Source organism: Anoplophora glabripennis, unplaced genomic scaffold (assembly GCF_000390285.2).
Source record: "Anoplophora glabripennis isolate ALB-LARVAE unplaced genomic scaffold, Agla_2.0 scaffold2282, whole genome shotgun sequence".
NCBI lineage: Eukaryota > Metazoa > Arthropoda > Insecta > Coleoptera > Cerambycidae > Anoplophora > Anoplophora glabripennis.
The window spans coordinates 1,595-15,778 of record NW_019418356.1 but is presented as its reverse complement, the minus strand read 5'-3'; the positions used below and the strand labels follow the sequence as shown (position 1 = coordinate 15,778).

Below are 14,184 nucleotides of genomic sequence, written 5' to 3'. Positions count from 1 at the left end.
CATTTATCTCGACGTTATTACATACTGATTAACGTTTGAATTCATTCATATTTATGCAAATAAGCAAATCAGAAAAATTAAGGGATATTAAAAAATTTTTGGGTGATTTTCAAAGAGCTGTAACTTGGAGGGAAATTGTCGTAGAGAGAATAAAAATAAAAAAAATTAAGCTTCAAGTTTCTTATTTTTGAATATAGAGTTTAAATTTTTTTAGCGTCAGCGGTCATGAAATCATAATAAAACTAACGAAAAAAGATTTTTTTAAATTTTTGTTCGTCTTTAAAAAGTCTGGTCTTCAATATTTTTTTATTTAGTAATTTCATCGTAAAGCTCTTTTACATAAAAATTGTAATTTCCTTCAATTTGAGCCGTTTCAGAGTCCTGTACGATGATTCGTCTCTCAGTTATCGTCGATCAAAGCAAAAAAGCCATTTTTGCCTTTGGCAATCAATTACTTGGGAAATAATGGACTTCAATATTTTTTTTTTGATAATTTCATTGTATAGCTCTTTTAGATAATTTAATTTCCTTCAATTTGAGCTGTTTCAGAGTCCTGTACGATGATTTGTTGCTCACTTATCGTCCATCAAAGCAAAAAAGTCATTTTTGCTTTTGGCAATTAATTACTTGGGATATAATGGACTTCAATTTTTTTTTTTTGGTAATTTCATTATAAAGCTCATTTAGATAATTTAATTTCCTTCAATTTGAGCCGCTTCAGTGTCCTGTACGATGATATGTCGCTCAGTTATCGTCGATCAAAGCAAAAAAGGCATTTTTGCCTTAGGCAATCAATTACTTGGGAAATAATGGAATATACATATTTTTTTTGGTAATTTCATTATAAAGCTCATTTAGATAATTTAATTTCCTTCAATTTGAGCCGTTTCAGAATCCTGTACGATGATTTGTAGCTCAGCTATTGTCGATCAAAGCAGAAAAGGCATTTTTGCCATAGGCAATCAATTACTTGGGAAATAATGGACTTCTATATATACATTTTTTTTTTTGGTAATTTCATTATAAAGCTCTTTTAGATAATTTAATTTCCTTCAATTTGAACCGCTGCAGAGTCCTGTACGATGATTTGTCGCTCAGCTATCGTCGATCAAAGCAAAAAAGTCATTTTTGCATTTGGTAATCAATTACTTGGGAAATAATGGACTTCAATATTTTTTTTTTTAGTAATTTCATTATAAAGCTCTTTTAGATAATTTAATTTCCTTCAATTTGAGCCGTTTCAGAGTCCAGTGCGATGATTTGTCGCTCATTTATCGTCGATCAAAGCAAAAAAGGCATTTTTGCCTTAGGCAATCAATTACTTGCGAAATAATGGACTTCAATGTATACATATTTTTTTTGGTAATATCATTATAAAGCTCTTTTAGATAATTTAATTTCCTTCAATTTGAGCCGTTTCAGAGTCCTGTACGATGATTTGTCGCTCAGTTATCGTCGATCAAAGCAAAAAAGGCATTTTTGCCTTAGGCAATCAATTACTTGCGAAATAATGGACTTCAATGTATACATATTTTTTTTGGTAATATCATTATAAAGCTCTTTTAGATAATTTAATTTCCTTCAATTTGAGCCGTTTCAGAGTCCTGTACGATGATTTGTCGCTCAGTTATGGTCGATCAAAGCAAAAAAGTAATTTTTGCCGTTGGTAATCAATTACTTGGGAAATAATGGAATTCAATATTTTTTTTCCCCAAAAGATCGCTGTATTTCAGTCCACAAATCGTGAATTTTTACTGAGTTCCTCAAAGTCTAAATCGTTTACATAAGCTTTCTTGAAAAGAAAACAGTTTTTTAAACTAACTCCTTTCTGGAAATCCGAATTTCTTTCGATATTAGAAAACAATTTTTAATAACCGATTGATTCACTCCCATGCTGCAGCTGCTGCTGAGCTTAACTATAACCGTCTTGAAGAAGAGTAACGACGCGAGCCACTGTTGCAGATAAACGTCGTCGTGGGATATCGAAGAAAAAAATTTTTTTTGTTGTTTTTCATCAAAAACAGCTGACGGATTTTTTTATACTTAAGTTTATGACTACATCATTCTATTCTAATTCCCAACATTCAATGAAAAACAGTCATAGTTACTATTATTCTGAAACCTCCCAGTGGTTGGTAGAATTAACAAGAACGCATTACTGAATCCTTAAAAGAAGCCATAAAACGGAATCCTATCTTCCAAATTGGGTGGAAACGTTCCTTATTTACCGATTTGCATAAAAATCGCATCGGCAAGTCGAAAGGAGAATAACCTCTCGTCCGGAGACAACTGCCTTGCAAACCAGCTGGCAATGCATCGGCCATACTAATAACAAACAACAAACAGCGGCCTACCTAAAACGCGCTCGGTACGTCGTGCCGACTGCATAAGTGCGAACTGCAAGTCTATTCTCGTCTGCCGATGCACGTCGAACTGGGAGAAGGCAAATCGTAAATTGGGCATGCAATCCGGGGCAGGTATTTTCTCAGGTCGAGCGAGATTTTCGGATTCGGGTTGTTGCTTTCGGGGTTGGGTGGAAGAGTGCCGGTTCGACGGGCTATTGTCTGTCGCATTTGTATTGTTGCCGGAGCAATTAGGAGAGGGGTGTAACGGGGTCGATAATGGGCCACGTATCGTTTGTGAATAGTTGACAGTCGTTAACCGGCGGGAATTTCGAATGACGACCGGGGAGCCGGACGGGGTACACAAACGTACTGGAAAAATTAACTAAAAATACAAGGAAAATAAATGGTAGCCAAGCGAAAGATTTGAAAGGGTCGTTTCCCATTTTTTTCAATCATGGTTTGTCCAAAATTTATAATAAACATTCATTCATAACCTAACCTAACAAAAATAGTATTGTAGCAAAAGCCAGGACGCGTAGTAATCGGAAAATGAATGGTTTTCAAGTAGGTTTAACGTCGCCCTTCGGGGAAGGCTTCACGGAATTTAGCAATATTTTTTAACAAATTCACTAAAATTGTCGGGGCCATGTGTTGAGCAGGTAAGTATAAAGAGAAAAATCGATATTTCAAATAACGCGCGAAATGCATTCCAAAGAACGTAGGAATTCCAAGAATACGTTCTTAGAATGTTGTGAGGAAAAGAAAGTAATAAGTAAAATAGCTGGTTTTTTGGCGGATTTTCCAAGCTATAAGAATAGATTAAATGAGATGGACTAATCCGTCCCGTATCGCTACACGGAGTCACTAGAGGAAGGCTAGGGTTATTTGTAAGTTTAGTCTCAAAATTATTTATACAAATGTAAGTCCAGTCAATTAGGTAATTATTAACATGGCATAGTTATGCCAAACTATCCCGACATTCAGGGTCCCCGCCAATAAGATAAAAACAGAAACTTCTGGACCCAACAAATGGGCGTGTTGAAGCGAAGTGTCGAATTCAGGAGAGATCTACGAGAAAAAGTCAGTTCTTCCTTAGGTTTCACATTGAGCAGTCGACTTAGTTTTAGAATCTCGGGCTAATTAATTAAATTTAATAATGGATAAAGTTTTTTCCAAATTTTGCTATGAATCTCGCATTCCCTGAATCTCGGTACGCTGTCGCGTGTCAATAAACTAATTAATAATGTTCGAGCCGTTGTGTTGTTATTTTGTTTGTTTGTTTTGTTTATTGTTATTAAAACCCTTCCTGGAAATTGTGGTGTTTCTTTTTGTTTCTCTCAACTTCAGTGTCACCCTGTATAGCCAGCCACTAGATTACATTCTACGTAAGCGATAAAGGGTAAGTGCTTGAAATTCATTCTCTGAACGTACAACATTTCTAAGTTCCCACGTATTAATTAAAGTATAATGATAATTGTAAACTCCCTTTCGAGAATTGAATAGTAAACTCTTTTGAAATCCAGACTCGTTATGATACTGGTCATAATGATATATATAGATAAATAAAGAAATAATCCCTCAGGTTACAATATGTACGCCTACAGAAATGCAAGTATAGGTGCGTGCAACGTAAAATGAATGAAATGGAGTACAGTTTTTACCACATACTTATTTTGTATAGCGACATCTACACGAACCATGTAGTACTTTGTTAGACGAAAGGGGGTTTCAATTTCTAACTTTGAAACACTTTTTAACCGCGTCGCAACGTTTGAGGACCACTGGAGGAACCACCAGCAACGTTGAATCTGCGAATATCCTTGTCTGGGGAATCCTTTATATTTACATTGTTCAGTTAAACAGATAGCGGTACGGCAGCCATCACGGTAATCGATTAGAGTAATTAGCCGCCCGTTTGGAAGTACTTGTACTCATTTACATGAACAGGTTTCATTGGAGGACCAAGCAGTTATTGTTACATTGTCGTATTGTCCGCTGTTGCAAGTGATGGTATAATTAGTTATATCTCTGCTAATGATACACTTGTATACATTACATAACAAGGAAAATAGAAAAACCTCTTCTATACGCAACTTGCATAGTAATTTAATTACTTTTAGAACCGCATGCATTGGTGGTCTATAACCGACAAGAGTTATAAAAAAATTATTTCTTTTAGTGCTACAAATATATATGTATAAACTTACGTAAACATTTTAAATGTTGTGACGTATTGTGACGTCATTTAGTGCGACCGAAACCACAAAGGGATCTCCAAGGCAAAGTGAATTTGGCTCTAGACTCTTGTGTGTACTATGCTTATACTGTGGTGCTCCTGTTCTTGTCGCTTATCTTCTCGATCGCACTAAGTGACGTCACGAATTAACGCCGCAACACACATAAGTTTAAAATACTTATTTTGGGCGCCAAACTTTAAAAATCCAATATTAATTAACAATCTCTAAGAGAAGATTATGTAAAATTATAGATTATTTGTAGACATTTAAAAATATACATGCAAGTTTCCCAAAGATTTAACGCTCTATCGATCGACATATATTTCGTTTAGGGGAATTTACCAGTGCAATTTTCATATACGAACAAAATTAACACTAAATCAATGCATTTCCTCAGTTGCTGCATACGATTTACAGTTCACAGCTGAAGTCAAAATATTAATAAATCTCTAAAGCCTGCTTTTGAAAGTATCCGCATAACTTTATTAATAGTTTTATTTAAGATTTATGTTTCGCGTTAGATAGGGTTTGACCTCCAGACATTTGTTTTGCCAATTCAAGCATTTTTCTGTGTATGCAATTTGCCTGTTACATTATGTCTTATGAGTCTATATAATTTCATCAGTAAGCATATTTTATTAATAATATACACGTCAAATTTATACGTAAAAAATCTTGCAAGGTTAATACCTGTATAACGTTTTTCTTATTAAAGTAGAGTTTTCGAAATTGTTAGTTACTTTGAAGGGGGTTTTCTTAATTATCTTTAAATTAGTTAAAGATAAAGTTGTCGAAATTTATACAACTGTTTTAAGCAAAACCTGCAAACCATTTTATTCTTAATAGCAGTGGGTGGATGCGGATAGTTTGAGATGTATAATTGAAGGAAAAATTTTGTAAACATTGTAGCGAAATGTTGACTTTAACATATTTTTTCTTCAATGGTTTGCTTGGTTTTCTTCAGACACAGTCGATATTTCATGTAGAACTCCCTGTATCTGGGAAAGCATAAACGGGACACCCCGTATGCCGTCTTTTAGTCATTTTTATGCATGCGATTTGGTTTTCAAGTAGTCAACATAATTCTAAAACGAATTTTCTTTTTATTGCAAAATAAACATGTAGTACGTCCCTTGATCACTTAAGAGGTAATTCAGTTTTTTGTTTATGTTAATTTAGGGGATGTTTGGGTTCCCTTTTATGGTTTTTAAGTTTATATAACGACTCGTTTTTGTTGAAGAGTTCAAGCTGAAGGTACTAAAAATGCCCTGAATAATTAATGAAAGGGATGAAAGTTGCTTCTTCCAAATGTGGCTATGAAATAATGATTTAACAGAAAGAGAATTTGTTCAGATAGTCCAGGCGGTATCTATCTTACAAAAGGTGTACTTGGGTAAAGCGCATATGATCGGAGATTTTTGCTTTAACGGCTTCTAAATAACATCAGAAATGATAATATTTCTATGCAAATAAAAAAAAAACGTGGGCTTAATTGTTATTGCAAAAAAGTATAAAAAAATAGCAAAAAAATTCATTTTTTTCTTGGATTTCTCGTCGACAACTTAGCAACTATTCATTTTAGACAAAAATGGAAGAGGAAAAAAAGTTTTGTAATTAAATTTTGATCAAGATAGAGTTAGTTGCAATTCGAAAAAATAATTATTGTTATTGCAAAAATCGGAAAAATCATTTAAAAAATTGCAAAAAATGCTAGTTTATTTGTCAATTTTTTTCAGACACTTGAATAATACCTAGGATCTTCATACTTTTCCCAATTAAACTTCTTAGTGCATAGAATCATCACACCAAATTTCATCCAATTCGGTTCGATAGTTTTTACATAATAATTGTTTAATTTTTTGAATTTTTTTTAAATTAAAAAATTTTCAAAATCAAATTTCTAAAAATCTAAAGCCTTTGAATACTTAAAAATTTCACCACAAAAAGAAGAGCTCTCAAGCTTTAAAATGCTTTTTGAAAAATTCAAATCGGACGATTAGGTGAGCCGTGGTGATTGTTTAAATATTTTCGCAATTTTCACGCTTTTAAACAATGATCATATGCGTTTTACCCAACCCGAAACAAGTACCGCCTGTACTAAGAAAGGCTATACGAGTTTGAATGTTTTAAAAATTTTATAAACGCATCCCTAATGATGTATGCGTTGATTTCGTGTGGTCAGAACGTGCATTAAAAAAAATTCGGAAAGGCCCCCTTTGATATGTATTTAATGAGAATGAAGGAACAAACCGAGACGGAATAAAAACGAGATTTGCACATCAAGATAAATGGAAACAGAAACTCTAGACAGTTCGATCGTTTTCTAAAGATTGATTCATGGTCTAACAGTACATGGTTAGTCAAAATATAACTGGTCGTTGCCCGGGACGAAATATGGCATTAATTACGGGCCATAAAAGGCATCTGTAATATTTCCGCAGCTGAATAATAATAAACCTCTAACTGTAAGTTTACTGCGAATTTTTTTCTTAACCTGCGAGTTTTATTTATCCTCTTCTCGCTGTGACATCCGCGAATAGATCTTAATTTTAGCGGATTTATATTAAATGACATCATCTCCTTTAAAAGCCTAATTAATTCATTTTTTCTGTCCGCCGCTAAGCGTGCGAAAAAGTTTTGCCGATGTGGTAGCTTGGGCGTATCATGTTTCAGTTCGGGCAGGATACGGTCACATTTTTTGGTGTCATTACCGGATTGTTGGAGTGCTCGGTTAGTACAGAAAATGGCAGGGGAATGCGCGTAATTTTTTTTAAGAGTCTTACTGGTTTTCTGAGAATTCACGCCCCCTTCCTCCGCCTTTCCAAGGGTGGTACGAGACTCAGGTTAAATAAAATTGTATACAGTGTTACCCGCAATTGTTTTTATGAGCAATGTGCTCCCAAAAATTAGTGAAATTTTTTAACAATGTTTTGAATGATTAAAAAATGGATTTATTGAAATTCTGCTAATTACAATAAATGACCTTGATTTATGTTATTTAACTGCGTATACTACAAATAAGAAATATCGATCGTAATACACGAACTAGTTAGGTTCCGATCCTGGTTACTGAACTACAAGGCACAGAAGGTTGACGTTCAATCACGTTCGTTGATGGGTCAGCAGAGGTAGCGAAATCCGCCTTCGTTTGGGCAATTGGCATCTGCGGATTTTGCTTATTTTTGAATTGTAGTCGCCCGAAACGGATGATGGACTTTTAACCTGACGTGGTACTGCCACGCCTTCTACTTCTCGTGGAGCTTTGTTTGGGTTCCCATGAATATGGGCCTCTATTTTAATCGCGGTTGGCCCTGCGTAAAGTGATTCCAATTGGAAAGTTGAGCGTAAATTTGAAATCCGCTCATAACTTAAAATACGACACCACAAAACAATTCAAGATACAATTGTTAAATAGAGGTGTTTTTTTCTTTACTTTGGAATATCCTCCCAAGCCACATATATTAGCATTATTAGCTACATAGTAATTTTTCAATTTGTGCAATGATGTGAAGAAAATTATTATTATCTAACTTAATCAAAACGGCCATGACCCCATAAAAATGAATAACGAAAGTTCATTTGTTTCTAAATTATCTGCAATACGGATGATTTTATATTTAAAATTTTGTAATTAAATAGGAGATATATATAATTATTTCGTTGAATATTCATTTCCTATTTGGTAATGCAAATGCACATGAAAATACAGTTTTAAATATAAATATTAAAAGGCCGGAAAATTCAGTGGTATAGAAATTGGCCCTCTGCTAAACCTCAATAACTTTTACGCCAATAATTTTTTAGATTTTTCGAATTCAACGAAGTACTCAAGTAACGTAAAATATTATAATTGTTTTAAGAAGTAAAATATTTACTTTCATATCCGAAAAATATAGAGTGGAAAGATATAAATAATGATTTGTCGCAAAATTCCTGAAACAATTTTTATTTTCAATGAGGCATATTACAAAGAGGTTTGTTTATTTGTTTACTTAAACTTCTTTAATGTATACATTTTTTTTCTTACTTGATAAGCCACAATAAAATTCCATACCTTATCACCTGCTCAATAGTTTTTTGGCCAATTTGAACCGAATGTGATTGATTTGTTGGTACTTGTTTGTATTTTAATGTGTAAATAATTTGGATCCCGATTTATTTGACCAACGGATACGGTTTCAACAAGACGGGGCACCACCACATTTTGCTCAAAATGTACGGACCTATCTCAAAGAAGTGTTTCCGAAAATAAAAACTGACGTGTTTCAGGAATTTTGCGACAAAGTTACAGAATTTGCTCCAGTTAAACTTTCCACTCTGTATATAGTTCTTCAACAAACTGGAAATAAATTTGTTCGGTTACTGCTCATCTTACACAAGTGTAACACTTAAATAAACCTCTGTCTCTATTTGAAGTTGATGTAGATACAAAAATCTAGAAATGTGAGGCTGTTGCCGCATTTCCCCTAATCCACATTTTATTTGAGACAGCCTCGACTTTCAACGTCGATATTATCCGACTTAATAGAAAGAACACGCCTTGATTTTTAACCATTTGTTCGTTTCACAATCCCCTTTCCGCCGGCAGGTACTTGTTATATCCAATTGGGTGATCTTTCACTGACGAATCGAGAAATAATTGACGTAAGAAAGTAATGAACACATCTGACGCTCCAATTTGTATATTTCAAAAGCCATTTAGACTGCAGCTCGCTGCAGGCCGCTGTAGTCGCTTACTTCGCTTCAAAATTCAACGATTACAATATAAATTATTTTGACTAGCGCCAGACGACAAAACGAAAACTAAGTAGCACAAAGAGCATACAATTCGCCGGGAGAGTAAACCTTAATTTAATAGAAACATAAGAGGGCTTTGTTCCAGCATTATTCTCTACCATTTACGGTGAATACCTTTTATTACAATGGCTGAAGTTGAGCTATGCGTTTGCAATTAATTTCAGGTTAATTATAGAGACAGACCTAGTTCCGGCGCCTTCTTGGATCGACGTGTTGTCGCGGAAGACTAATTACTTGAATTCATATAAACAGACGCCGCTTCGCGGTGCTGCCGCTAACAGCCACTCGACTGAACAGACCTTTTTAGTAGTGACGTCACTTAGAGCCACCAACGTTGAGTCTATGTTGACCCGAAGCAACATAATTTCCAATAATTTTCGCACGAAGAAAAGTTAAAGGGATGAAATATATTAACATATACAAAGTGTCTATCACAGCAACAATCTTGTAAATGTCGGTTGATTGAACGTACATTGTACTGAAATATAATTCAGTACAGACCTGTTTCGACCCCTGTTTCATGGCCCGGTGGCAACCCGACGAAGCTAATCATTTTCTTAAATCTATGAGTGTACTTTACGTCTAAAAACGATTGCCGTAACAATCATAAACGTGTTTAATTGCTTACAAACTGTTGGCAAAGCAACAATTAACAAAATAGACCAAAACCGCGTAAAGAAGGCTGGGAATTTTACAGGAACTAAAAAAATTGCGAATATGATAACTACACTCACGAAATGAAACAACAATTAACGTATATTTTGGAGAAGGTAACAGGTTTTTTAGTTATTTCTTCGAACTGCTTATTATAATAAACAAAGTAACATTAAATTATTTTATAAATTAAACAACTTTATGTTACGTTGTCGGCTGAGACGAGATCACGCTTAATTAAAAAAAAAATGATGGATTTTCTGAAATAGTGATACTGACATCATAAGATAAATGTCACTTGTCGAGAAGCGGCGGCTCATTGAAAACTGGATATTTGTAAATTCAAATATATCGTGTATCATTCGCGTCAAAGTGAATTTAAATAGGCTCAAATATAAATAGATCAGAATTTTTAGATGTCTACTTGCGAAAAACAACGCATACCACGTATAATATTATTGAAATCACTCCGTTACGATTTACTCTCTAATAATTACACAGATAATCATCATATCTAGGTATTACTAGGTAAAAATATTTGTAGGCATTCAAAAGTCCAGGTAAATAGTTTTAATCAATTAAAATTCCTTATGGATTGTTATGAAGATACGGTTTTCCAATCACCGACTACTAAACCAAAATTAAGCATATACCATCATTTCTGTTTATGTTAACCCACAAAGTCCTCAAAATTAATTAAGATTTATCGAGTCCAAAGAATTTTGAATATCTTGGAATGCCTTAATATGGAATCAAATCATTCTTGTTCGTTTACTTCTTAATTCATTATGCTACTTAGGTACACCGAATATGCCCTTGAATGGGGTGTGGTTCTCTGTTAAATATTCATAAAAGCATTCTATTTTTCCATATTAGCTTTCGTAAGAGCTTATAGAAGCAGTGGGTGGGTCAGTTCTCGGCCCACTGCTTTGAAATTATTGTTACGATTGCATCGGGAATTGTTGATTAAGTGTTCTTAATCCGATATTGCAAACATATTGAAGCATAGTCACCGTACATATCTAAATAATGGTATAGTATATCCGAGAAACTGTAAAATTGGTGTTTCTTTGGATTGCACTGCTCCAATTCTCGGACTTTCATAAAATCAGTGGGTGTGACCTGAGGTGCGACTGATGATTTAATTCCGACCAATGTTGGTAGCTTTTTGGATCCATAGATACGTAAACAAAAATCCACAGAAAACCAAAAAATTTACAAAAATATATAATAAAAGAAATATGAAATAAAAATTATTGTAATTTTAAAGGACTTATAATTTTTTTACAACTCGACTTCAAAGCATAAACTATAGAATGCTTTGTGTCGGCCAAATTTTCCAGCCAGTTATATAAGATTTAATTCATACATTTTTGAGATTTTTAAATTTAAACAAGAACGGTACTGAGACTGAGAATGATGTATATTGTATTATAAGGGTTATATACCTGTATGTCTATTAGAAAATGATATGTCAGGGACAAAATGGTGTTAGTGGATAAGGCTTTGGTTATAACGAAGAGAAAAAGCCAATTTGAACAGTAGTTGATAAAGAATTCCAAGATGGTCAATACCAAGAAGACCAATTTAAATCACGTTTAAAGATTTACTATATTTTTAAATCGGAATGTAATTAGAATTCACTAAAAAATTTAAAATTAGAGCTAGTACATTTTGTTCATGAATTTATTGCAATCAATAAATCGATGATAATTTTGTGCTTATTACACACAACAATTAGTTCAAGGACAACAAATGTATCAATTTCTTTGACTGGTGTAAAACTGCAACAAGGATAAGAAAACTCCTACAATTACCACCGCTTGTGTCAGAATTTCTAACAAATCGTCAGCTTTCTAGCCAACGAATCCGGAGTTTGACGCGCTCAGGTAAAATTCAAAGGAAACAAAGCGCAAACAAACCTGTATGCGTCCTGAGGTGGGCCTTCAGATGCGAGCTCTTCCCATAGACCTTGTGACAGCCATCGTAGGAACACTTGTGCGTTTTCCTGGCCTGGGTTCCCAGCCTGGGCGAGGACTGCGTCCTGGGGGCGTTGGACTTCTTCGGGGGCGGCCCCGCGTCGCTCTTGCGACTCTTGGCGCTTGTCGCGGCCTTCTCGGCACTCCTAGCCGGTTTGTTGGGGGTGGTGTTGAAGCTGTTATAACCCTCATCGGGATCTTCGTCGATGGTGAGGGTGCCCTCACCGTCGGACGGCACTTCCGGCACCGGTTCCTGCTTCAACCTGGTCAAATCCGTGAGGATGCGGGCCACCATGTACGAGGACGACTCCGTAGAGTTGGTGGTGACCGGTTCCTCTTTGAGATACGTGGCCGGTACCATGGGTATCTGTTCCACGATGACGGCGGGGCCCGGGGGGTTGACGAAGAGGATTTCCTCGCGGATCAGGGACTTGGACAGGTCCAGGGGGCGGTTCAAGTTCAGGTTGAGGTGGTCCTTGCTGTGGGACATCTCCAGGAGACACTGTGCGGCGAAGTTGATGTCATCCATCGTGGGTGAGGGTACACTCGAAGCACTGCGAAACCGAATTCGTGGCCACTGAAACACTTCACAAACCTCGCGGCGGACTTAGGTGTCTGCGAAGAGGGTCGTGCTCATCTCCGTGGGAGGCGTGACTCGGCGGCGTGCGTGAGAATCGAGGAGAGCGGCCGCGGCAACTTGACAACGGCGAGCACACTTTCCGACTGCCGCGGAGTTTCGGCCGGTGCCGTTTCATCCCCGCCACTTGTTCCCTCTTCTACCATATTGGCCCGCGCGAGGTTTCGCTACTTCATGGGGTGCCCACCGCGAGGGGTTGCTGCCGAGGCACCTGGGTCAGTCGTACGGGAGTCGGTGTTTCACCCTTTGAACTAATTGAAAGCCGTAGAAGGAATATGACCGAATACACTCTTTTATGGGATTGTGAAAAGTGCCAGCGTAAAATGTTATAAAGGGTTTTTTCGCGCTACCTGATTAAGGTTACTATGCAGGATATCCCAGTTTTAATCTGTCATAGTTCAGGAGTATATAGAACAACGAAAACTAATGGTAATTTATCTGCAACTTATTTTGAGATCCCAACCGTTTTCGAGGTATAGGGTATCAACCCATAAAAGTCACACTTGGGATGGATCACCTTACAGGTCACACTAGTGCGAATTGGGATTTTGCCAACTTTGAATCTTTATGTCTTCATTATTCGTTGACGAAAACAACATAGTTATATCAAAACTGGAGTAAAACTTTCCGAGAATTAGTTTTGAAAACAAAATAATTTGTTAATAAAAAATGCAACTGAAAAAAATTTTTTTCGAAATATATTTTCAATTTACATTTTTTTTTCAATTTTCTGTAAATTGACGTTTATTTTGCACTCTTTTGTATAAAAATATTAATTTAAACAATATTATCCATAATAGTCCGGCCAAAATAGACATTTCAAATAACGAAAATTCAGACAGAGCTAAATTTTGGTGGAGACCTTGGGTACACCATTAGAAATAAAGTATCAAAAGTCCCCATCGATCCCATGTGTGCTAAATAAGTTATTCGGGGTCAAAGGTCAAAATTTGAGGTTTTTTGGATTTTTTCGAAAACGGTAAGTTTTATCAAAAAAGTAGCTCTGATAAAAATTATAGATCTTAAATTATATACAAAAAAGGTTCTTATACTTTTTTTTCTAAGAATTACTATTCCTGAGATATCGCGATTCTAATAGTTGAAGAAGTCACGTTCTACATGATATGCACACATTTCCACACCACCTGTGAGGTAGTGTACTTTGGCGCGTTTTTTAACGTGGTTTCCCTGGTAGGCCTACTCCTCGAACTGTTTTGACGGAATTTTCAAGGACAATACTCTTTTAACTGCATGATTATTATTGATATTGGTTATTGACTTTAACTGTAGTTCTGATTTCTTTTGATATTTTAATCTGATTCATACTCTTCAAAGTCGACTTTAACAGTCATGTCTTCTTCGCTTTTTTTTTCTTCTTTTTCCTCTTCTTCTTGCTGGATGTTCATAAATTGTTCAAATGAAGATGAATCAGCTGTCTCTTCATCGAAATCACATAAATCTTCGTCTGTTGTATTCAATTGGACATTTGACCAAGACTGGCTTTGGCAATTAGTACATGCTGGAGAACACAGTAA

The 14,184-nt window shown here is 35.6% G+C and overlaps 1 protein-coding gene across 1 annotated transcript; it reads right to left on the bottom strand.

Moving 5' to 3' along the window:
- Positions 1–11,955: 11,955 nt before the first annotated feature.
- Positions 11,956–12,722, bottom strand: LOC108916020 (Krueppel-like factor 13; the record flags this gene model as incomplete). The annotated part of the gene is made up of 1 exon (XM_018722208.2): positions 11,956–12,722. A coding segment is annotated over exon 1 (586 nt), but the record flags the coding sequence as incomplete, so codon positions are not given.
- Positions 12,723–14,184: the final 1,462 nt, after the last annotated feature.